Source organism: Quercus robur, chromosome 10 (genome assembly GCF_932294415.1).
Source record: "Quercus robur chromosome 10, dhQueRobu3.1, whole genome shotgun sequence".
Taxonomy (NCBI): domain Eukaryota; kingdom Viridiplantae; phylum Streptophyta; class Magnoliopsida; order Fagales; family Fagaceae; genus Quercus; species Quercus robur.
Window position 1 is genome coordinate 33,988,165 of NC_065543.1, and position 26,150 is coordinate 34,014,314.

General features: G+C 36.6%; 2 protein-coding genes across 5 annotated transcripts; one reads left to right on the plus strand and one right to left on the minus strand.

The window, feature by feature from the left end:
- Positions 1-1,645: 1,645 nt before the first annotated feature.
- LOC126702149 (carbon catabolite repressor protein 4 homolog 5) lies at positions 1,646-10,261 on the plus strand. 4 transcript variants are annotated; one of them, XM_050400803.1, is made up of 15 exons: positions 1,647-2,080; positions 3,029-3,192; positions 3,965-4,030; positions 4,271-4,323; positions 4,751-4,832; positions 5,402-5,437; positions 5,955-6,001; positions 6,291-6,378; positions 6,768-6,860; positions 6,969-7,001; positions 7,166-7,263; positions 7,630-7,768; positions 8,010-8,095; positions 8,178-8,262; positions 9,933-10,261. In XM_050400803.1, the coding sequence occupies exons 1-15, from the start codon at positions 1,753-1,755 to the stop codon at positions 9,999-10,001; spliced, it is 1,467 nt and encodes a 488-aa protein (XP_050256760.1). In that variant the 5' UTR covers positions 1,647-1,752; the 3' UTR covers positions 10,002-10,261. The 4 variants fall into 4 exon arrangements, with proteins under 4 accessions (XP_050256762.1, XP_050256763.1, XP_050256760.1 ...); XM_050400805.1 differs by lacking the exon at positions 6,768-6,860 and having other exon boundaries at positions 1,646-2,080; XM_050400804.1 differs by lacking the exon at positions 5,402-5,437 and having other exon boundaries at positions 1,649-2,080.
- Positions 10,262-14,030: 3,769 nt separating this feature from the next.
- Positions 14,031-17,837, minus strand: LOC126702150 (ethylene-responsive transcription factor ERF118-like). The gene is made up of 3 exons (XM_050400807.1): positions 17,560-17,837; positions 17,210-17,419; positions 14,031-15,364 (listed from the first exon to the last, which is right to left on the minus strand). Exon 3 carries the CDS (start codon positions 15,353-15,355, stop codon positions 14,336-14,338), a length of 1,020 nt encoding a protein of 339 aa, XP_050256764.1. The 5' UTR covers positions 15,356-15,364; positions 17,210-17,419; positions 17,560-17,837; the 3' UTR covers positions 14,031-14,335.
- Between the last annotated feature and the right edge of the window lie 8,313 nt (positions 17,838-26,150).

Consider the following 26,150-nt stretch of genomic DNA (forward strand, 5'->3'; position numbering starts at 1 on the left):
TCTCTATTCCCTTACTTGGGAGTTTTAATGGAGGGAATGGAAAGTCCATTCCCTTGTTTGGAAGTTTAAGTGGAAGGGAATGGAATGGATAGGATGGAACACTCATTCCTCTCTATTCTCTTAAAATCTCAAATTTTCATTCCCCCCGAAATTGGGAGGAATGGGAGGGAATGAAATTAGATTTAATGATTTTTTTACTAAAATTCCCAAAATACCCCTATATATTCAACTCTTTATTTTAAAATAGGGGTCTAATAGTAATATTGTCATAAAATAATTCCATTTCATTCCTTCTGTGTTACTCCCAAATAAAATTACTTACATTCCATTCATTTTCATTCATTTCTATTACTTTATTTTAAAACATCCAATTAAGGTTATTTACTTCTATTCCATTTCATTCTTTTCCATTTCTTTCCCTTACTTAAATACATTCCATTCCTTTCCATTTTCTTATGATCATTCCATTCCATTCCCTTTTGAACTCCCAAACAAAGCCTAAGTTAAAACTCAAATTCGAGTTCTAAAAATGTGTTACAACTAAATAAGTTCGTTTGGGTGCTATTCTCCTAAAATTGTGCCTAGATTTGGCACATGTAGCTCATCCCAAGCTTGGACAAAAGTAAACTACTTTCTACAAGGGCTGTCTGGGATATTTTTGTAAAATAACACCATTTTGCTAACAATTTTGTTAGTTAGCAATGTTTCCAAACTATTTAGGAAACTAGCATCTTGAGTCTGTTAAACTCGAGTTCCCGTAGCAACTCAAGTTTAAGAGACTCGATTTCTGTGTGTTGGCAAAGCTGAGGTGGATTGAAAATCCATGTGTAGACCATCTTCTTCCTTCCCTATAGACCATCCAAACCTGTTTCTCAAAATCCCAAACCCAAAAATCACAATCTCGAATCGGAGCAAAAACCCAAAAATCATGATCTTGGCACTGGAGCGACTTGGGTTTGTTGATCTTGGCACCAAAGGTCCATTTTCTGTGTTTTCTGCTTTGGTTTGTCTCTTGATTCATTTTCTGCATTTTCTAGGTTGGTCTGTCTTTGATGGAATATTTTCTCTTGTGGGTTTGTATTTTCTGGGTTGGTCAGTTAGTGTTTTCTAGATTGATGTTCTGGGTTTTTTCTTTTCTGGTTGGTCTATTTGTGTTTTTTGGGTTGCTGTTCTATGTTGTTTTGTGTTTTTGCGTTGGTCTGTGTTGAGTTTTTTGGGTTGCTGCATTATATGATTTTTGGGTTAGTGCACTTTACGTTTTCTAGAGGGAACTCGAGTCTTAGAAACTTGAGTTCCACGTGGATTTTTTTTAATTTAGCTCAGCTACGCACCTCATGAAAATCGAGTCTCCAAGACTTAATTTGCTATAGTGAACTCGAGTTTCAAAGACTCGAGATGTTAGTTTTTTTAAATAGTTTATAAACGGTATTAATTAATAAAATTGTTTGAAATTGGGTGTTATTTATAAAAAAAATATGGGCTGTTTGACACTGTTGTTTAAACAACAATTTTCAGTGTTCAACAATAATAACACTTCTGATTTCAGTGTTTAACAATAATAACACTTTCTAATACTGATTTCTATAACACTGAAAATTTAATAACAATATTTAAACACGATTACAAAACTGCTAAAATGTATAAAAACCACGTGTTCGTACTCAAAACTGTCACTGATACTCTGATACCCTACCCTACAAAACCCTCAGAGAGCAACGGCCACTCCCACCACCCACCACAGCGTCCAACACCATGACGGGAAGCCACTCACGGTCACGCGCCGCCAGTCGGAGCAAGCGCAAAAACCGTTATCCCGACGAACAACAATCGGAATCTCAATCCCACAGCACTAACAGCCACCGCACAAAGCGGTGCAGAGTAGCCTCCTCCTCGTTTGAACCAGAAACCCCAACCCTAATACCCGACCCGCCTCGCACTTTACCTGTCCATAACCGGTTCCAACACTTGCATTCTTCATCAGGATCACGTCGGAAACAAAGAGATCAAAAATCGAACGCTACAGAGGTTACTACAAATCGCAATTGGGTTTTCTCTTCCCACGATTTGCCCAACTACAAAGGTTTAAACTTTGCAGATAATGAATTTTTTTTTTGTTTGTTTTTTGTTTGTTTCACTTTTGTGAATTTAATGTACCTGAAAAGACATACTTTGGCTTAAATGATCATAAATTTGAAGTTATAGTTGCATATTGATATCTCAATCAATGGTAGTAGCATCATTGAATTTAAATTCTCAGTGGTTTATCTGCTACCAAATTATGAGAATTTAAAGTAAACATCGTTTTTTACTTGAAAGGAAATTGTTGGTAAATTTTGGGAACTAAGACTTATTTTGGTGGTAGGTTTATGTTCTATCCCGTCAATTTCGTTAAATATGAATGTAATGAGTAAAGTGAAATGACTAGTGCACACAAGCAATTGTACACAATATTGCGTGTAATAGTTTTTTAAACTGAAATTGTGACTTCAAGTTATGATTTCAGTTTAAAATTTTTTTTAAAACACGCAGTGTGTAATAGACATTGCCCGTAAAGGGAAATAAAAGTAATAATTTGGAGGTGCACCGAACATGGGGTAAGGATTTTCTCCGGGAAAGGTATCTAAGGTTAATAATCAATTTGAATTACTCGATAATTTCGAATGTAGTATCTGAACAATTATGATCTTGTGACAATACAAAGAAAAATGAGGAAGATGTTTCATCTAGTCAGAGTTATCCTTAATAGTATTACTATTGTATTAAATGCTTAATAAATGTCTATGTTATGTATCAGACATTGCCAATCATTCGTCCAATGTGCTGTCTTTATAAGCACTCATTGACGATTATGATCTCTTTCTGCATTTTTATCTTTTTGGGATTTTGTTGGAAAATACTATATTTAACCCCTTTTACACTGTCGCTCACTGGTCTTGTGTGCAAGTGTATGCAGTTTGCATCTTATTGGTCTAGATACCAGTATCTATCGTTTTTTTCTATGCCTAAAACTTTTTATTTTCCACTGCAGATACAGTTGTAGTTGTTTCATATAATATACTAGGTGTTGAAAATGCATCAAACCATCCGTATTTATATTATAAAGTCCCTCCCAAGTTCTTAGACTGGGACCGGAGGAAAATCCTCATACATGAGGAGATCAATCGTTACAATGCAAGCATTTTGTGTTTTCAGGTAAATTTACAAGTTTTTATTGGTGTTGCACAAATGTATGCTTGAAGATGCAGTTTTCTTCGTGGTGATTGAAGGCTCACAATCATTTTATACGTATTCAATGAGAATTTTAATCACATTTACCCCCTTTTATCCCTGCCATTCATTGTCTGAACTATTAAAAACAATGGTTTATACTTTTATACATTTATAGGCAGGTTTCCTTAGTATGTAGAGGAAAAATATGCAAATATCTTTTTGTGTCTGGGTCTAGTCATGAGTGCAGTCTCATACAGCTTCATGAGTTTTATTTTTAATCCTATTCCATAATAAATCTAAATTTAGTTTTTGATTCCCCTCTCCCCCATTGTAATAACTATCAAATTATTAATAATAAAAAAAGTGTTATACCATGCACATACATAACTTTTCATCAAAACTTTTTGTTAGGCTTTAGTTTATTGCATTACTTTACGATTTCATTTTTATCATGGTCAACTATCTGAACCATATTCTTTCTTGTTACTTATGTAGTTTAAATGTCTTTAGGAAGTTTATTCTGTTTTCTTTCAATCATCTAAACCTCATATCATATACAAGAGGTTTTATTCTCAAGGACAATTGAGATTAAGGCATGTTGCACTGGCTTTTGATTTTAATTTTCTCATTTTCTTTCAATCATCTAAAGCTCATATCATATACGAGAGGTTTTATTCTCAAGGGCACTTGAGATTAAGGCATGTTGCTCTGGCTTTTGATTTTAATTTTCTCATATCCACTTTTATGGTTGCAGGAGGTTGATCGTTTTGATGATTTAGAAGATCTTTTAAAAAAAGATGGCTTTGTAGGTATTCACAAGGTATACTAAAATATTACTTATAGCTAGGCCTAGTGACTCTAGTCCAACTGCTGTGCTTTCAATTATGTATAGAAGATCTCATATCCACCTTTTTTTTTGTTTCTAAGTTACACACACACACCCTTGGTGGGTTTTGAATCCACGACCTCACCCGTCATCCAGTCTTGTGGGACGAAGAAGTGCCTTTTAAGCCAAACCTTGTTGCCAAGTTAGTGATTAGTTATTCCCAATTATTTACAGGCTCGAACCGGTGAAGCATGTGATGGGTGTGCTATATTCTGGAAAGAAAAACTGTAAGGTTTCTAAACCCTAAACTGTAAGGCTTTCAAGGTTTCTTTTGTTCTTACTGCACTGTGGCTTAGGGCGATTCAATTAGTTAGTATTTTCATGCAACTCATATCTATTATTCTTGGAAGCAACTTTATTGTTTACCTCTTTCTCAATTAGACAGGCTTTGCCTTGGTTCTTTTTATATTAATATGAGTTGTATAATTTTTTCTTCAAACTTCAAATATCTAAAAAGAAATATGATGGATATAGTAAATGGTTGGTTTAGGTATTTTGATTTTTGGGTATTATGTGCATGCCCATCACTATCTTGTGATGTTGGTTTTGTAGCTATTGAGCAAATATTGTTGCAGTAAGCTTAAGTATTCTTTTTTTGTTATCATTTTCTTAATTTTGAATATCCCAATTTTAGTAAAATTATATTCTAAACAGATTTACCGTTTTGCATCAAGAAAATATAGAGTTCAGACGTGTTGGCCTCCGTGACAATGTTGCTCAACTTTGTGTTTTAGAGGTATGCAGGGTTTGATTTATTACACATATCTCTCTCTCTCCCCCCCCCCCCCCTCTCTCTCTCTCTCTCTCTCTCTCTCTCTCTCTCGCTCTCAGAGGTCTTAATTTGAAACTAACTAGATACCCATTTTCTAAAATGTAAATAAGTCAACCGTTGTTGACCTGATGGTTTGGCTTAACTGTTAAGGCCTCTCCTGTAGAATATGGTGTCAATGTTTGGAAATTCCATATGGTAGTTTCTTCTCTTGTTTATTTTATTTCTTTGAGTCCCATTAGTAGAGGTTATGCTAAGATTGTAAGGCTACAGGATTCACTAGGGCAACCTCTTATCATGTTTCATATAAGGCATTGAAAATTTGCAATAAAGTGGAACAAGGTAGAGGAGGCATAAATATTAATGCTCTATTGTATTTCAGGAAAACATCAAATTTCAGAATAATGTTTTCTCATGTACATTTTTGGTGTATAGAATGGGAAGTGTTATGAGATTCTTATTTGTATTCCTTTGGATGAGCTTATTTTCATTTTTTTAACAGAATATTTAGCTTTTTAAAGCATTTCCTTTTTCAGGGTACAACAATACTTTGGCACGATAAACAAATTAAGGTGATGAAAATAAACTCATCCAAACATATACTTGAACAGGGAAAAAAAAAAAAAAAGAAGAAGAAGGAAACTAAAGGAAATAGTTACTGCATAATGTTGTAGTTACATAAGTAGGTTATAATGTCCATTCAGTGTTTTTTTTTTTGGCCAGCATAATGTTTGGTTTTGAATGGCATTTCGCCTCAATATTCAAACATCATATTTGTGGGCTGTTTCTTTTGTGATTCTTAATTATGTCTGCCTTTGTTTTCTTCTTTGTTGGGTAACTTGGGTTGGAAATGTATGTTGGTATGTTGAGCATTATCTCATTTCTTTTTCTTTTTTTGTTTTCTGTTTTTATTCCCCAGTATATGCCTTTTTGTGCACCCCTCCCCCCGCTTGTATTATTTTTATACCCAACATCGTTGTATATATTTTACTAGACTTGCTTTGTTGTTGTGGAGAATCCACTTATGTTTCAGATTAGTCATGGTCCCCCCCTCTTATTTATTTTAATGTTCTCTTTTATGCTATACAGATGATCCAAAACCAATCAGAGTCCAAATCATCTACCCAAACATCCATGTAAGTTTTATTTTGTTATGTTTTTCTGTGTGTGTATATGGATGTTAGAAACATCTCACTTAGCTGAAATAGATGAGCATTGTGAAATTTGATGTCTTATTTTATTAGGATCAAACTGATTATAGATGGCCTTATGCATATGTCTTTTTGCACTAATCTGTTATTCTTCCCTTTTTTGTAAGAAGTCTTCTACGTGCTCAATTATCATATCCAGAAAATACATTACTCTACATATTCTTTAGAAAAACATGTGGCCAGTTTAGTCACTGACTTATTTGCACCACTATAGGTCTTCATCTACCCAAAGTCGAAGATTACTGGTTGGGAATATACATGTACTCTTCAACCCAAATCGTGGAGACATCAAGCTAGGCCAGGTATTCAGCGTTTTATTCTCTGCAAAAGTGGTAAATTTGTTCAGAATTGTGTCAGTTGATATCTTTTGGGATTCTCAAAATTAAATTAAAAGTCCCCAACTCCCCTCTCCCTTCTATATATGTGTTGTGCATTGAATTAGATGTGCTTCTGTTACCCACTTACCACCCCCTCCCCCACCCCCCCTTTTTTTTCTCTTTTTCCCTCTTGTTGTTGGGAAGGGTAATAACTTCAGATTAATATATGAACTCATGGATTTGGTGCCATACTATTCTGCTGCATCAACCTATGGGAAAAGAGTGTTTTTTCCCCCAATCAAATGTCTGTGCTTTTGTTTTCTTATTATTTTGACTGAGGTAATTTCTTAAGCATGTAACCTACAATGGTGTAGGTCCGACTGCTTCTTGAAAAAGCTTACGCACTATCACAAGAATGGGGTAAAATCCCAGTTATAATTGGTGGGGATCTAAATAGCAAACCTCAGGTTTGATGTTGCAATGAAATCAGTTATCAAATAGTTTCAGATTAGGCATACTATGCAATATTAAAATTTCATTGTCACATATCTAAGTTTTGTTTTCATCCTGGTCAGAGTGCAATGTATCAGTTTCTGGCTTCATCGAAGGTGAGCAGTCCTTGTAGTATGTCAAGCCTGTACTATTTTGTTTATGTTTTTTTTAGCATATTATTGGGACTCCAATAGCCCTATGTACCTCTGAGTTCTGTCCTTTTAATAATAATAATAACAATTAATATGCAATATATAAGTGGTTGCTGACATTTTTGCAGTTAGACATCCAACAACTTGACCGTAGAGAAATTTCTGGGCAGCTTGAATGTCCATCTCAATGCAGAGGCTACAGGCCTTATTATGAGAATGCAACTAGGTATTTTGAAATTCCTTGCAAATTCTTGTTCATGCATTCTTCATCACAACTCTGATATGACATGCATGTAAAATAATTCAATTTTAAGTTCTCTTGCAACTTAACAGCATATATTGTGAACTAAATTTAGCATATTGGGCACTAAATTAGTAAAAAAGTTCCTTTCTTGAAATTTTAAATGAGGTGCTTTTACTTGATCATGAAGAAAGTAATTTATGAAACAATGGCATGACACAAGATTATCATGTGGTTCCATTTCCTGTTAATTGATTGCATTATGGTGGTAAATATTGATCAATATGTTGTCGATAGTGTTGTTTATCATTACTATCACTATTGCTGTTAATTGATTGGTTTATATGTCAGATCAAATGTTTGGATGTCTATCCCAAGGCCATTATTGTATACATGGAGTGATGAAGAATTGAGGCTTGCAACGGGAAGTGGAGGAGTTACCCATGTTCAGCACCAATTAAAACTTCTTAGCGCATATCTTGGGGTTCCTGTAAGATGCTTAAACCTTTTAATACTATTGTATTTTCTTCTATACCTCAGATTTCCAACTTCTATAGGAATGTTGCAATTAACTTGTTCAAATGAAGTAAATTACTATGCACTTGGTGAATTTTGAGGTTGATATTTAACACAGGAAATCTTCCAAATATTTGATGTGGGATTTTTAATTTTTAATTTTTTACATGCTTCCTTTCCAGCTAATTTTCTGGATTTCTTTCAATTTTCTGCAGGGAAGCAGTAGAACAAGAGACATTCATGGGGAACCCTTGGCAACATCATACCACTCTAAGTTTATGGGAACAGTTGATTATATTTGGTAGTTAAATTTTGTTGTAAAAATTACAATAGTCTGTTTGCCTTCAAAATATTTTAGTTACTGATATGTTTGATTGACACAGGCATACAGAAGAACTTGTTCCTGTGAGAGTTCTTGAGACCTTACCCATTGATACTTTAAGAAGAAGTGGAGGACTCCCAAGTGAGGTACCTTTCATCTTTGTATCTATCAGATCGTATGCATATTATTTAGTTGTATTGTATAAGGTGCTTCTTGCCATAACATGTGAATTGTTTGAAATTATCTGTACTTCATGATACATGATCAACAGTGCTGCATGTCTTAAAATATGTTATTTCTATGCATACATCCCACTTAGTTTCTATCTTGAATATAAGATGGGGCAAAGGTTCTAATTATAAGCTAAGTTTAATGGACATTTTTTAAGTAGGGTCATGTTTGCATCTGTTACAATTCTCTCCAGGACATATGGAAGTTTCTATCGCAGACTTGGAGTACTCTGTATAGCTTTTTAATAGATAATTTATGCTGGTTAAAATGCAATCTTTGCATGGGGAACAGTGGATAGAGGGTTTTATTATTTTCATATTCCTAGGCCTTCTTGTCCCCTTTAAATGAAGATGTAACCAAAAGAAGTTTTCCATTGGAAGGGTGAAAGATGGATATCATAAATGATTCCAGTAGCTGTGTCTGTGTTCTGGACTAAAGACGTTGCAATTTTGGTGTCTGTGTTCTGGACTAAAGATGTTAAAAATCCATGTCTCAGTTCATTACTAAAAATAAAATAAAATGTGTTTCATGTTTGACTCCATGCAACAGAGTTGTAAAAGAGACTTTAAAAAAGAGTGACTGACAACAGTCACTAGAATCTGTGGTTAATTTTGGGCATTTTTCCTTCTGATTCTTGAATTAGTTTCAGTGAGAAGGTCAAGGTTGTCTTATTTGGAGATGTGATGAGAGAAATTTATGTATGCAAGATTTTGCAAGCCCTAGCTCAAATGGCACTTCCCTTGTAAATATGGTGTGGAGAGTGAGATCATGGATTTAAGATTCATCCATTGGATGTGTAACGTATTAATCAGGGGAAAAAAGGGAAAATGACTTTCTTTTATGAGTGGGAGGAAAAATAGTTCAAGGCACAATGGTGTAGAGTGTAAAATTGGCTGCCAGTAGAGCTGAATGGCCTGAGACACTCATCTCGCTAGCTTCATGTAATTGGAGACTAGGCCTTTGGTTGAGTTTTAGCCTTTGCTTTTGTATATTTTTTCATTTTTTCCATTGTATGAAACTTCTTTTCCAAAAATATAAAATGGAAATATTTTACCAGAATTGCTGAATAATACATAAATTGCATGTTATAGCCTTCACAGAGGGGTATATAATGCTTTGTAGTCTTTGTGTTGCTCTTTGTCGTAGCTCAAAATTAACTGTGGCAACTTCTTGTTTTTATCCACTTTTTCACCCCCACCACCACCCCTACTGGTCCCCTCCTCTTTATGAAAAAAAGATTGTGCTAATAGTCGGATGGTGTGGTGAATAATTCAGTAACCGTCAATTAAGACCTTTAAATTTCTCTGAGAAATCAACTCATGGCAATGGCAAGGTTAATGGACTTGCACATAGGGATGACATTCTGGCCCATCGTGTTGAAGATGGGGGACAGGTTTTAGTCTCGCCACCCTGGGATAATTTGTATAATTAAAAACAAATCAGAGGTTAGCCTTTTTAAATTTTAAATAAAAAAAAAAAAAAATCCATATATAGTTGTCAATGTTCTAAGCACACTATATGTTGACCCGTGCTCTCCATGTTTGATTGTCTCTGGATTCATGAGGTTTTGATGTTACTTTGGCAGAAATGGGGCAGCGATCATCTTGCTCTTGTATGTGAACTGGCTTTTGCAGATGATGTAAAAGGGACGTGAATACTTCTGCTTCTAAATCAATCTATACGGGGATTGTACATACTGGAGAGCTTTGTTCTTTGGTAGGTGGTATGCAATTTTTATATATTAGGCATTGTTTATTTGGTCTTGCAAAGGTAGTCTTAGCTTGTTTTACTTGAGAGCATTCTCATCAAATATTGTAAAATTTTTAGTATTTAGCATATAGAAAACTAACTTTATAACATTTAACATATTACTTTACAATATAATCTACATCAAAACCTCTATTTTTTTTACCACTTCATTTAAATATTTTTTCTTTATTATTTTTTATTCTCTCTCACAACCTAACTATTCTCAGCACCGCCGGCCACCACACTACCAACAGTCATCACAAAACCCACCACCCAACCACCCACCAAAAACCCACCACCCATACCACAACCACCACAAACCTACCACCCATGCCACACAAAAAAAAAAACCCTCCACAATAGCCGCCACCAGCCAAATCCACCTACAACCACAAACCACAGCAGAAAAAAGAAAAAAAGAAACCTCCATCGTCGCTGCCACCAACTAGATCCACAACCATTGAACCGTCTGACCCACGATCCATTAAAAACACCACACTGTGACCCACGACCCATGACCATTGGACCGTCAGACCCATGACCCATGCCCATCGGAAAACAATCGTCAACCATCGGACCATCGTCGCCACCAACCACGACCATTGGACCATCAGACCACGACTCACAACCAAAATCAAAACCCACAGTCATCGGACCACAACCCACGATGGCCCATATTTGCCGGACCACAACCATCGGTGGCCCATAATCGGCAGACCACAATTGCCAAACCACGAGAGAGAGAAGAGAGGAGGGAAGAGTGAAGCGAGAGAGGAAAGAGAGACAGAAATGAGAAAAAGAGACGTTGGCTGAATAAAAAACGAAATTTTCTTCTTACAATCTAGCTACAGTGAGCTGTTATTAATAACAGCTCATTGTAGCTCAATGCTAAAATTTTTAGGATTTAGCATATTTGATGTAGGTGTGTTTTTATCATTTGAGGTGCTAAAAATGCTAAAAAATAGCATTTAACATTTTTAGCACCTTTGATAAGAATGCTCAGAGATACTTGGCATTTACGAGTATCGCAATTGTTCTGAATGGTATGCATTTTAAAATCAATGTTAATAAAATCTTACATTCTTTCATTGTAGAATATCCCAATATAGTCTTCACACCTTCTGTAGAATTATTTATCACACCTTCTGTAGAATTATTTATAAGCATGCCTTATAGATTACACTCAACAAACCCAAATCATATATGTTTATGTGTTCGAATTTGTTGGATCAAGTTTGTCTATAGTTGAGAACCCTTTTCATATGAATGGTACTAGAACCTTAGAGGATTTATATGACCAGTTTAATCTCGACGTGATTCAATGGTGCTAAAATGAGATGTTCTGTTTGGCTTTGAGCTTGCCTTGTGATACCGATTTTGGTTTTGCCAACTTTGTTGAAACATTCATTTGTCTGAGGGAGCAGCTGATAATCTTGCACCTAACAACTTCAATTAATGGGCAGTGGTCAATAAAATTGTTTCAGTCCCAACCACTTTGATGAAGAAAAACTGGCGGAGATAGACTTTTCACGTCACACTTCGAGAAAAGTTGGAATAGGGAACAATAAATTAACATGTCATTTAATTGGGAACAACGGGGTTAGGAGGATAAAGACTTGCAGAAAACATTAATTAATCAACGAGGGAAGATTAAAAGCTTATGAAAAAGTCATGTCTCCCTATTCAAGTTGAAGAGTAAAGTGCAGAGATTATATTAAGGAAATTCTAAGGACACAACAAAATGTCACAATTTTTTTACAATATCCTTATTTTTAGTTGTGTTGGATTTCAGTCTAATATTTATTATTTTATTTTATTTTAGCTATAATAGACTGAAATTTTAGCTGTTGTGAAAATGCCTGTAGAATATTATTATTAATGAGAATAAATTTTATTTACAAACTTATACAAGTTAGATTTATTAATCTTGTATTGTAAAAATCATATATAATTGACTATTTATATTATTAATAAATTTCAAATAATATCATATTATTTATGAACTTTTTGACAAAATTAGATAATCCAAATTCAAAGTTTATGTAGTATATTTTATATATGTATTACATAATGGGTCATGTTAACGAGTGCCCTTAAGACACTGGTTGAGAATCCAATTAAAGAAAGTTTTTATGGGAAAAGAAAAAAAAAAAGCCATTAATGTTTTGACAGTTTTTTTCATTTCCCATAAAAGTGATGTCAAAACTTTCTTTAATTGGATTCTTAACCAGTGCCCTAAGGGCATTCGTTAGTATTTCCCTTAGCACATACAAACATATGATATTATTTATTCAAATCGAACTCGATACTTACAAGCTTGTTCATGAATACTACGATTGCTTAATTCATGATCCGTGATTTAACTAGGTAGCTCTAAGTACTCTATAATTATGGCTTTCATTTTCGGTAGGGACTTGAGAGAGAGAGAGAGGGCCATTATTTGTTATGGCGGCTTTAAAGGCAGTCACTCACGGGTTTGTTTTATCTTTCATGATTAGTTGAGACTTTGTCACTGACATGCTTAGCCATAACATTCATTTGAAAATAATCAAATTACTTTAATTTGTGGTAGTGGTAGATACATAACTAAACTTGACTCCTCGATTGCGGTGATAAAAAGTGGTTTTGCTTAAGATATGATTATATGAAAAGTAATTTTAACTAACCACTCAATGTTCAAAGTGTCCATTTGCTTACAAAGCAAGTGAACCTAAAATTCTTGGTCAACACATCATCATTTTGCCTTTTCCTCATAAATTAGAAAACAACTTTTCTAAATGATAGATTAGGACTTCTCTTCTATTTTTAGTGTATTCCGTGGTGAAATGGTAACCGGAAAACATTATTGAATTTAAAAATTCATTTCTATGCTTTAGCTGAAACTGGTCATCCTAGATCAAATCAGGACGGAGGATTTGAGAGAGTATGAGAAAAAAATTCACAATTCAATATTGAAAATTATACAAAAATTGAAGAAGACAAAAAATAAAAAATAAATAAATACTTATCTCTTTTACATATTAACAAAATATATAAAAACAATAATATTCCCTAATACTTTCAATTTAATCATCTATTAAGGTGCATTAAATTTTGTAACAACATCCCTTACTCTAAAGTCTAAAGTCAGATGTTACTTCTAACTTATTCTAAGAAAAATAAATAAAAAAGAAAGATGCTACTCTAAATTTTCTTTTATAAATAAATTATGTTGTTTATATCCTATTTGGCATTTAATTCCAAAATCACAATATATAAATATATATATATATATATATAAAGGAAAAAAAAAATAGCTTTGAGAATAAAAAGACAAAAATTTAAAATTGAGAAGACACATAAATCAACTAATATGATTCAAAAATAGTGCATTCAATTTGATGTTATCAGAAATACTGAGCATTATGTCATACTCACCAAACTACATACAAGAAGATTTTCAAAACAAAAAGAAATACTGAGCATTATGTCATTTTGTTTTGTCAAATTTTTTTTTTTTTCGTGCTATTGTATTCTTATTTTGTTATGTGCTTATTAACGAAAGCTTCAACAAATTTATTTTGATTTTATATGTAGATTGATTTTTAATTGATATGTATTAATATTTTAAAGAAGTGAGTTAATTTTTTTTATATTTAATATCTATATAAAAGACCATTTTGATTGAGAGGGAGGGAGAGGGAGTGAAGGGGAATAGAATAAAGTTAGCTAAATAAAGGCTAATTTTGAACCAATTCCTCTCTACTCTACTTTACTCCCCTCTGTCCCCCTCAATCTAAACGGACCATAAGAGTATAGGAAAATTTGTGGTTTTTGTACAAGCCAAAATATTGAAAATGTTTTTCAAAGCATTTTTTTAGGAATATAACCAAGTACATAAAAAGAAGATAGAAAGTATGTTTAAAAGTCTCAAAAAAAAAAAAAAAAAAAAAAATTTGCTCGTTAAAAACAAGTTCGCTTTTACTTATCAAAAATAATAAAAGGTGTACTCTTACAAACAACTAATATATGGGAGTGAGAGCAGTGGTTGAGACTACTTGAGAGCTTAAAAACTTTTGGACAGCTATAAAAGCACAGAGAGAAACCCAAGAACTCTCTCTTCCTCCCTAACAAAGATGACAAAAACCTCCAAAACTCTGCAAAAATGTTTTGAAGATATTTACTAAATATGAAGAATAATTACTACTACTTCCTACCTGCAAAATGTTTTGGAAGAAAGGTAGGAAAGAACAGCAGAAATTATGGGCTTGCAAGATTTAGGACCTTATCAATCCAAGAAAAGTCCCTTGTAGCAAATTCAAAATCGAAAGGAGGAAGAGCATATTCCTCACCACATTCATCGCCAAGAGTAGGATAAGCATCAATGTCATCCATAAAATCCAAAAACGATTGTTCTTCTTCTAGATTTGTGTCCACACTGCCTTCTTCTTTGATTGAATTTCCAATTCCATTACCAACCAGAGCTGCAGTAGAGCCATATTGAATTGGTTCCTCATTGTTTTCTTCTTTGATTGAATATCCAATTCCATTACCAACTAGAGCTGCAGTAGAGCCAAATTGAATTGGTTCCTCACTGTTTTCTTCTTTGATTGAATATCCAATTCCATTACCAAGTATAGCTGGCGTAGAGACCTCAAGCACAGATGATGGGGAGAACGGATGAGAAAACAAATCTTTACACTCTTCGGATATGGCATTCACATCAGTCGATAGCGAATTCTTATTCTTCTCTAACCATTGCAATCTTTCAAACTCAAGACTCCTTTTCTTATAAGCCAAAGCAGCCTCAATCTCAGTATTAAAAGTGCCTAGCCACACTCGACAACCTTCAATTGGGTCAGTAATCTCCGAGCCATACTTCCCCGATGACCTTAACCGAACACCCTTGTAGATAGAAGATGATCTTCCAACTTTATTTTTATAAATAAACTCATTACTAGCACTAGTCTCACCAACTTCCATATCTTTGCAGAGCTGATTACTAATACTAATTTTTTGTTTGCATTTATCTGAATTGTGTTGTGGACAAGTATCTGTATATGAATCATGTTGGGGTCCCGGAAGAAAAATCTCCTTGACATTGCGCTTACCACCCATTGACTCATGTTTAAACTCATATTTTTCTTCTTCATCATCACTTGAAGATTCAGTGGCATAAGGATCAGAGTATATGATACGAATTTTCCTCATAGAGTTTTTCTTCGATGTGTAACAATTGTTGTCTTGGTTTAATCGTACATTCTTTTTGCGGTCAGCCATTTAGAACCCCTATAAATCCCCAAAAGGAAATACAATTAAAATATGGAAAACAGGTATCCAGAATCCAAATTGAAAGGGAAAAAAAAAAAAAAAAACATGATTTCGGATATTATTTATTCTTTACACTCTTAACACATGTATACTCTTTGCACTCTTTAACACATATGCCAAATTTTGTACAAATAGGATATTATTTACTAAATGATCCATACACTTAATTTTTATATATAATTTTAGAATACAAAAACTCACAATTTAAACAATTGATTGATAATCTTTGATGTTCTAGAAATTTTGCAAGGATGGAGGACATAAGAAGAAAATATAATCTAATAGTCTTAAGTTACAACCAATTTTGTAGTCAAATTTTGTCCTTTAAGTAATCTTAAAACCAATTGAAACAGTTGCAGTGCCTATCATATAATATCATGGACAAAGTTTAGTTACAAAATTGATTATAACCTAAAACTACAACATCCTTTAAAAAAATTAACATCACTACATATTTTGAAAATCTAACCGTTGGATTGCATGTTCTTTACGCTCTTAATACACATGTCAAATTTTGTAACAATCGGATATTATTTACTATATGATTTATAAACTTATATTTTATATATAATTTTAGACTACAAAAACTCACAATTTAAATAATTGATTGATGACATAGTTATTGATCATTGATCTTTTAGAAAATTTGTAAGGATGGAGGATTTAAGAAGAAAATATAACCTAATAGTGAATTTGTCAAACTTCACATCCAATAAAAAGATATTGAGTGAAGTTGTAGTTTTAAACTAAAATCAATTTTGTAACCAAACTTTGTCATTTAAGTAATTCTAAAACCAATTGAAACTGTTGCATTACCTATTATATAATATCATAGACAAAGTTTAGTTACAAAATTGATTGTAACCTAAGGTTACAACTTCTTTTAAAAAAATTATCATCACTATATATTTTGAAAATCTAACCGTTAGATTGCATGTTCTTTACGCTCTTAATACACATGTTAAATTTTGTAACAATCAGATATTATTTACTATATGATCTGTAAGCTTATATTTTATACATAATTTTAAACTACAAAAACTTACAATTTAAACAATTTATTAATGACATAGCTATTGATTTTTAATTTTTTAGAAATTTTGCAAGTATAGAGGATATAAGAAGAAAATATAATCCAATTGTGGATTTATCAAAATTCACCACCAATAAAAAGATATTAAGTAAGGTTATAAATTTAGGTTACAATTAATTTTGTAACTAAATTTTGTCTAAATACCATGTTATCATGTAAGTGTTTATTTGACAAACTTGCTTATTTAAAGAAAAGAAAAGTGCTACTTTATTAGGTATGATTATATTTTCTTCTAAAAGAAAGTTATAATTATATTTTGACTAACTTTTAGCAAATGAATAATATTTTGGTAAAAAGTTTTGATCTTTTTTATTGATTGCTTTTGCGAAAGTTAACTATAATTGAAAAAAATAAACTAATCTTTAAAAACGTAGACATAAAAAATAATTTTTTTTTTTTTGAGAAAGACATAAAAAATAAACGAAAAAGCTAAAAAACACAAAGCTAATATTTGTTCTCACGTACATTGAATAAGCATAAATAAATAATCCTAAAATCCATTAAAACTCTTGCCACTAATCATAAGTGATAAGTTAAAGATAAAAATAATATTTGTTCCTTCATTGAATAAGCAAAAAATAAAACAAAATAGAATAAAAATCTTAAAACCCATTGAAACCCCAGCCCTGGATCATAAATTAGACACAGAAATAATATTTGTTCCTACATTGAAAAAGCATCAATAAATAAATAGACAAAAGCCCACATACCGTTTTGATCTTAATAGCACGGAAAAAGTTGGGGAAGTCTGTTTCAGGGTCTGAGCATGACACCAAGATTGAATGCAAAAGGTGATCAAGAACCAGAGGAATGTGATAAAGGCAGAGGCTGATTCAGAGCTCCATATAGCACATCAAACTCAATCGACATAATTATGTCCTCTGCTTCACACTGCTCTTTGTCTCTATTGGGAGCCTTCACTGTCTTGTCGTGAAGAGAGAGAGAGAGAGAACAAATAGAGAATCTTATATATAAGCACACGGAAAATATTGCAGCCTTTTCCTTTTCCTTTTCGGAAAAGGTAACAAAGAAAAATCAAGTTCCTAGTTTTAGTGCTTACCCAAGTCGGTGAGTGATTTCTCTTCTCAGTAGAGTTTCTTTTCTCTCTCTTTCCTCTTCTTGATTTCTCTCTCTCTCTCTCTCTCTCTCTCTCTCCTCTTCTTGAACTCTGTCTCTCTATTCTCTTCAGCTTTCCTTAGGAGGAAAGGTACAAAGGGAACTATGAAGGAAGGGGGCCTTTAAGCGAAGTCACAAAGCGCTTTGGAAGACCATTGTCCTAAGCCTATGGCCCTATTTGGCCTTGGTTTGGTTCTAGTTCTACTGGTTTTAAATTTGATTGTTGTGTGTATGACAACTTTTATTTTTAAAGGTGTATGCGTATCACTCTAAAAAAGGTGAGTTGTGTAAAACAGTAAAAAAAGATAAGGTTTGGGTTTAGCGGTCCTGCACTGGATTCATTAGGATGATGATGTATGTTTACCTAACAGGATGATGACACATGTCTAAAGTGAATATATGTCATCTTCATGATAGGTATAATTAAAGAATGTTAAATTATAAATTACAACTTTTAACTTTGACCAAAATTCAATTCAATGCTCTAACTTCATTTTTGTTCAATCGAGTCTTCTAAATTTCAAGTTTATTCAATTAAGGTGTGTAGTCATAGTTTGTTAAGTGGGTTGCCGTTAAATGCCAAAAACGGCATAATTTTATTTTTTATTTCTCAATTTTCAAATAAAAAAATCAGAGAAACTAAAACAAAAATTATTTTTAAAAGGATACCAACGATTGGACTTGTTTTGCTTCAAGGCAGAGCAACAAGTCCTGGTTGCAGTAATAGTTGTCTTCCATAGAGCTATTTTCGAAGAAGCCACTCTACAAGCTCGTTTTTGTGCACAGGAATGATGGGGGTGGCTCCAAGGTTGGTTTTGGGCCCCTTATTATAGCTAGATGGCTATTATTTGAAAGGGATTTAGATTTTTCAAGAGAGATCGAAGAAAGGGGGAGATTTTTTTTATTATTAATTTGATGGAATTTTTAATTTAAAAAATTAAAAGAAAAGCAATATGACACCATTTTGGCACACTTAATGCCAATCCTCTAAACGAAGATGACTAGATGACCTAATTGAATAAATTTGAAAGTTAGAGGACTAAATCAAATGAAATTGAAGTTAAAGTATTGAATTGAATTTCAAGCAAAGATAGAGAGTGGAATTTGTAATTTAGCCAAAATAAATAAAACACGGATGCAAACTGAAGGAGTAAAAATATGGCATGACGGACCTTCATTGAATTGGGCCTGATGGATCCTAGCCCATGGGCCGATAGTGGGTAAGCCCAAGGCACAGCGGAAATCCTAGACTGGAAATACTTGCTACACACGCCTGAATCATCATAGAATCCCAAAGAAAATAGGAGTCTTAGCACAAAGAGAATTTCGAAAGATATGCACATTAATGAAGATCTTCTCTACAAGGAAAAGTCTTGTCCATCACGTTTGGGACTATTCAAGGGATTCCTATAAGGAAAAGACTTTTACACCAAGGAAGAGAGGCCAACCTTTTACTACTATAAAAACCCCAATACCCTCACAAATCAAGGTACACATAATTTACCCTTCTCTAGCACTCTAGAGTTGAGAGAATAGTTCTGACTTGACTTTCGGAAGGTGTTTGGCTGGCACCACACCGATGCTCTCTGTTAGGTCTTCTCTCTTTTCTTCGTAGGTGTCGTTACAAGTGTGCGAGGATCGTGTAGCTCACTGGTGATATTTACGGCATCATCAGTTGGTGCCGTCTATGGGAAATAATAGCATCATAACTGTAGCTTGTAGGCCATACAAACGCTACCTGGATAAAGGGCTGCATGGTATTTACACACTCGATGGCAACCACCAACAACGTTCGGGAAGACAAGCCACAACCTACTGCCCTGGAGAGACAGGTCCTAACCCTTACAGCGGCAATGGAGCACCTCACCAAACAAAACCAGACCCTAGAAGAACAGTTATGACAAAAGAACGTGGCGACGGGAAACCAAGAAGAAGATCAAGAAGGTGCCAGTGTTGATCACAGGAACCAGGAGAGACCGGAGGGTAGTAACACCTTAAGCAGACCAGAGCGACAAAATATATGCCTCCCAACCCTCATGGATGTGGCTCCGCCTATTGTCGCGGAGATGCAGACAATGAAGGAGCAGATGGAAGTTATGATGAACACCTTCAAGGGATGAGTATCCAGCGACCTTGACGACTTAGTCAACCGAACTGACTCACCATTCACTGCCTCCGTCAATTGTTTCCCTCTGCCGCATAAATTCCACATGCCATATATAGGCAGTTACGACGGAGTCAAGGATCCTCTAGATCACCTAGAGACCTTCAAGACATTGATGCACCTTCAAGGAATTGTAGACAAGATAATGTGTAGAGCCTTCCCTACAACGCTGAAGGGTGCTGTGAGAATTTGGTTTAGTCGGTTAACGCCTGACTCTATCAGTACTTTCAAGGAGCTGAGCGCTCAATTCATTTCGCACTTCATTGGAGGACACAAGTACAAGAAGTCAATTGTATGCCTGATGAACATTAAGCAGTGGGAGGATGAGATGCTGAGGTCCTACATAACTCGTTTCAACAAGAAGGCCCTCTCAATTGACTAGGCGGACGACAAGATACTCGTGGCAACATTCACTAATGGGCTACGAAAGGGTAAGTTCCTGTTTTCTCTGTACAAAAATGATCCAAAAACCATGTCGAAAGTGCTCTACAGGGCTACCAAGCATATGAATGCGGAAGACGCACTACTGACCCACGAGGATAAGCCTAGAAAAAGGGAAAGGCAGGAGGACACAAGACAGGATAGAGGGCACAAAGTGGCTAGGACTGGAGAACAACGAGATGATAAACGCTCCAAACCCCCCACTGGGAGATTCACGAGCCTCACCCCGTTAACTACCTCAATAGATCAAGTCTTGATGCAGATCAAAGACGAAGGAACCCTGAAATTCTCAGGCAAGTTGAAGGGAGATCCCAGCAAGAGACCAAGGGATAAGTACTGCCGCTTCCATCGAGACCACGGGCACGACACAACTGACTACTACGATCTAAAATAGCAGATAGAGGCCCTTATAAGACAGGGGAAACTACAGAGGTTCGTGAGCAAGGAGAAAACGGATCCACCCCAAGAGCAGACCCCACGACGAAAGAATGAGCGCCCAAGGCCGCCTATTGGAGACATAAGAATGATCGTAGGGGGCACGACAACTTCTGGGTCATCCAAAAAGGCCAGGAAAACCTATCTAAGAATGGTCCAGAACGTCCAACTCACGGGCACTGTACCCAAGATGGCACGGATCGACAACCCCGTCATCGGATTTTCAGAAGAAGATGCCCGAAGACTGCACCACCCGCATGACGACGCGCTTGTTGTCAGCCTAAGGGTAGGAGACTACAACATGCACCGGGTTCTAGTCGACAACAGCAATTCGGCAAACATCTTGTATTACCCGGCTTTTCAGTAGATGAGAATTGATAGAGAATAGTTGGTCCTGGTTAATGTCCCTCTAGTTGGTTTCGGAGGGATGAGAGTGTTCCCCATTGGTGCCGTCACATTGACGGAAACAGTGGGAGATTACCCCCAGCAGATCACTAAGGAAGTAACTTTCCTGATGGTTGACTGTTCGTCTTCTTACAATGTCATTCTCGGACAACCCACCCTCAATTCATGAAAGATTGTAACTTTGACCTACCATTTAATGATCAAGTTTCCAACGGATTATGGAGTAGAAGAATTGTGTGGAAATCAAGTGGCAGTGCGAGAATGCTATATTGCTATGCTAAAGATGGACAATCAACAGCAAACAATGTGCATAGAAGAACGACGGACAGTAGCCGAGCCAGTTGAAGAGTTAGAAGAAATAATCATTGATGACTCAAGGCCAGAACGGATGACTAGAGTGGGGACATTGGCAAGCTGGCCGATGCGCCAAGAGCTCACGACATTCTTAAGAGACAATCAAGACGTGTTCGCCTGGAGTCACGAGGATATGCCAGGGATTGACCCCACAATCATGGTTCAAACTAAATGTATCACCCATATTCTCCCCAATCCAGCAGAAGAAACGAGTATTCGCTCAAGAGCGGGAAAAATCCATTGCCGAGGAAGTACGAAAGTTACTTGAGACAGATTTCATCCGAGAAGTGTATTACTGGTTAGCAAACGTCGTCATGGTTAAGAAGGTCAATGGAAAGTGGAGGATGTGCGTAGACTTCACGGACCTCAATAAGGCCTACCCTAAAGACAGCTATCCACTCCCTCAGATAAATACTCTGGTTGACTTAACCGCAAGACACCAACTTTTGAGCTTCATGGATGCTTTCTCGGGCTATAACCAAATCAAGATGGAAGAAGTCGGTCAAGAGAAGACCTCTTTCGTCACCAACCAGGGACTGTTATGCTACAAGGTGATGCCATTCGGACTTAAAAATGCTGGAACGACATACCAAAGATTAATGAACAAGATGTTCACCCACCAGATCAAGAGAAACGTGCAGGTTTATATTGATAACATGCTGGTAAAAAGCCTACACGAAGAAGATCATCTAAGCGACCTCCATGAGACCTTTGACACCCTCTGATTATATAACATGAAGTTGAACCCAGGCAAGTGTGCATTCGGAGTGACGGTTGGGAAATTCTTGGGCTTCATGATATCCTAAAGAGGTATAGAGATTAACCTAGAGAAGGTACGGGCCATAATAGAATTAGAACCGCCGAGGACGGTCAAGGAAGTGCAAAGTTTGAACGGCAAAATCGTAGCCCTGAACAGGTTTGTCTCAAAGCGATGGACAAATGTCTACCTTTCTTCCGCACCTTGAGGAAATCGTTTGAATGGACGGACGAATGCCAGATAGCGTTTGACAACTTAAAGACATATCTCTCATCTCCACCATTACTCAGTCCATCCAAGCCGGGAGAAGAGCTTTACCTATATTTAGTTGTTTCACAAGCCGCTGTTAGCGCAGCTTTGGTGAGAAAGGAAGATGGATCTAAGAGACCAGTCTACTTCACAAGTCGAGCGCTCCGGGGAGCAGAAGAGCGGTACCCTCAAATGGAGAAATTGGCCTTCGCGTTGATAACTGTTGTGCGAAAACTCAAACCGTACTTTCAAGCACACACTATCGTTGTTCTGATGGATAAGCCCTTGAAAAAAGCCATGAGTAGCCCCGAGGCAGCAGGAAGAATGGCTTTGTGGGCAGTAGAGCTCAGCGAGTTTGACATACAGTACCATCCTCGAACGGCTGTAAAAGGGCAAGTGGTGGCTTATTTCATTGCCGAATTCACTCTTGGAGATGGCCAGGGGGCAAAGGATACGCAACAATGGAACATTTATACGAACGGATCTTCAAATAGACGAGCAGGAGGGGCTAGCGCAGTAATCCAAACCCCGGAGGGGGATAGGATCGAGTGCATGATTTGACTAGATTTCCCTACAATCAACAACAAGGCAGAATATGAAGCTTTGGTGGCAGGGCTAGACCTCGCAAAGGCTGCAGGTGCTGAAAACGTGGTCGTACATTGTGACTCACAGGTAGTAACAAGTCAGATTAATGGCGGCTACGAGTGTAAGAATGAAAGGATGAAGAGGTATCTAGAAGAGGTAAAGAATCAAATCAGCAGCCTCGAAGTCAGATTCGTTCAAATCCCGAGAGGGGAAAACGAATGCGCCGACCGACTAGCAAAAGCAACCTCAGCAGAATTTATGCTTGTCCCCGAATAGGTATTGTCATTTGTCCAAGTCTCCAACTTATTGATGACGGAACAAATGTGCAGGAAGTAAATTCTGAAAGCAACTGGACTACGCCTTTGATATCATACCCGAAGACTGGCATTTTACCAGACGGGAGTGACACCGCTAGAAAGGTAAAGGTCCAAGCATCACGATTTGTGCTAATAAAAGATTTTTTATACAAAAGAGGATTCTCCCGGCCGTACTTGAGGTGTCTATGCCACGAGGAAGCAAATTACGTAATGAGAGAAGTCCACAAGGGTATCTGCGGAAATCACTCGGGGGCATGGTCATTGGTGCACAAGTTGATCCGAGCAGGATACTATTGGCCTACGATAATGAAGGACGCACAAGCCTATGTCAAGGCCTGCGACAAATGTCAGAGGTTCAGTAATCTCATCAAGCAACCATCCGAGGAACTAACCCCTATGACGGCCCCTTGGCCCTTCGCTTAATGGGGACTAGACATCATGAGCCCCTTCCCAGCAGCAGTTAGGCAGTTAAAATTCCTGATAGTTGGTATCAACTACTTCACTAAGTGGGTGGAAGCAGAAGCCCTAGCCACTATTATGGAGAGGAATATTCGAAACTTTGTTTGGAGGAATATCATTTGTAGGTACGGGATACCTAGAGTGCTTGTCTCCGACAACGGAAAGCAATTCGACAACAGTGCATTTAGGGACTTCTGCTCAGACCTAGGTATCAAGAATCACTACTTGTCACCAACACACCCACAGGCCAACAGGCAAGTTGAAGTCATGAACTGGTCCTTGCTCAAGATCATCAAGACCCGGCTCGAGGGGGCAAAGGGTATCTGGCCGGACGAGCTGCCAAGTGTTCTGTAGGCCTACAAAACTACAGCAAAAACACCCACTGGAGAAACGCCGTTTCGATTGGCATACGGAAGTGAAGCTGTCATCCCAGCAGAAGTAGGGCTCACAAGCTTTTGGGTGGAGAGCTACGACGAGAATAAGAATGAAGAGGCCACACGACTTCAGCTCGATCTGGTGGACGAGGTACGAATGACAGCAAAGCAAAGGATGGCGCGGTATCAGAATCTCATGGCGAAACACTACAACTCCAACGTCAGGCGTAGAGACTTTCAGGTCGGAGATCTTGTACTGCGAAAAGTAATGGGCGCTACTAGAGATCCTTTGCAAGGAAAACTTGGCCCCAACTTGGAAGGATCCTACAAGATCGCATCATGGCAAAGGAAGGGTACCTACCACCTCGAGACACTGAACGGACAAAAGCTTCAGCACCCATGGAACACGGACCACCTACGAAAATATTATCAGTAGGGACAGCATGAAGAGCAACGACGCTATTTTCAGTTTTTCTTCCTAGTTTTTACTACAACTATTAGTTTTACTTTAACTTTTTGCTACAATACTTCAAGTATCTTATTAAGCCCAAGGGGGCAGGTACTTTTTTACTTGCTACAATACTTCGAGTATCTTTTTAAGCCCAAGGGGGCAGGTACTTTTCTACAAATACACGATTGAATATTCAAACAAAACTGTCTTTTCAACCTGAATTCTTATAAAGTTCACAAACTGGACGGATTATCCCAAGAAGGATGAAGTTTCTAAAGCCCATAAATGTGGAAGGACACAAACAAAGTCCACAACCTGGACGGATCATCCTAGATGGGTGAAATTCAAAGTCCATAAAAGTGGACGGATAATAAATAAAGTCCACAAGCTGGACGGATCATCCAAGACGGGTGAGAACTTCTTAAGTCCATAAAAATGGACGGTTAGTATACAAAGTCCACAAGCTGGACGGGTAATCCCGGACGGGTGAAACTTCTTAAGTCCAAAAAAATGGACGATTAATATACAAAGTCCACAAACTGGACGGATTGTCCTAGACGGGTGAAATTCAAAGTCCATAAAAATGGACGGATAATAAATAAAGTCCACAAGCTGGACGGATCATCCAAGATGGGTGAGAACTTCTTAAGTCCATAAAAATGGACAGTTAATATACAAAGTTCACAAGCTGGATGGGTAATCCCGGACGAGTGAAACTTCTTAAGTCCATAAAAATGGACGGTGAAGATACAAAGTCCACAAGTTGGACAGATCATCCCAGACGAATGAAGCTTCTTAAGTCCATACAATGGACCGATAACAACAAATTCCTTAAGTTCATATAAGTGGACGGATACAAGTCCACGAACCGAACGGATTGTCCTATAAGGATGAAAAATTCCAATGACCAAAAACATGGGCGGACATAAGCCAAAAACCACAGAAAGCACGGATCATCCCATTAGGTAAAAATTCTAAGTCCACAAGAAAGGACGGGATAAACTACCTAGTATTTGAGGTGGACGGTTTGTCCATACAAGATCTAAAATTATGTACGAATCCATAAAGATGGACGGTTCTCCATAAAGTGGACGGGTTATCCGTTAAGGATGAAAATCTTAGCCCAGGAAGTAGACAACTGAAGAGGATGTAGATTTATACATCTCGTTCAAATAATAAAGATAGTAACCGGTCACACAAAAGACAAATAAGACGGGCATAAAATTGCAGAATAAAGCAAATAACATTGACGGATAAAACCCTCGAGGGGCAATTGTTCAATACACAAATTTAATGACGGATTGTTCTCAAACTTAGCAAAAAAAAAAAAAAAACTCTATTCTTTAGGGTCTGCATCTTGAACATTTTGTACTTGAGCTGACTCTCCGTCGCCTTGGGCTGCTTCCTCAGCAAAAAGGTCATTTGTGTTCTCTGAGGCGACGGGCATAGCGAACGTCTAGGCTTGGTCGTCAACTTTAATCATGGACACATCCAGGGCAGGGTAGGCTTGCTTAACTTGATGGAGCGCGTCATCAAAACCTTGC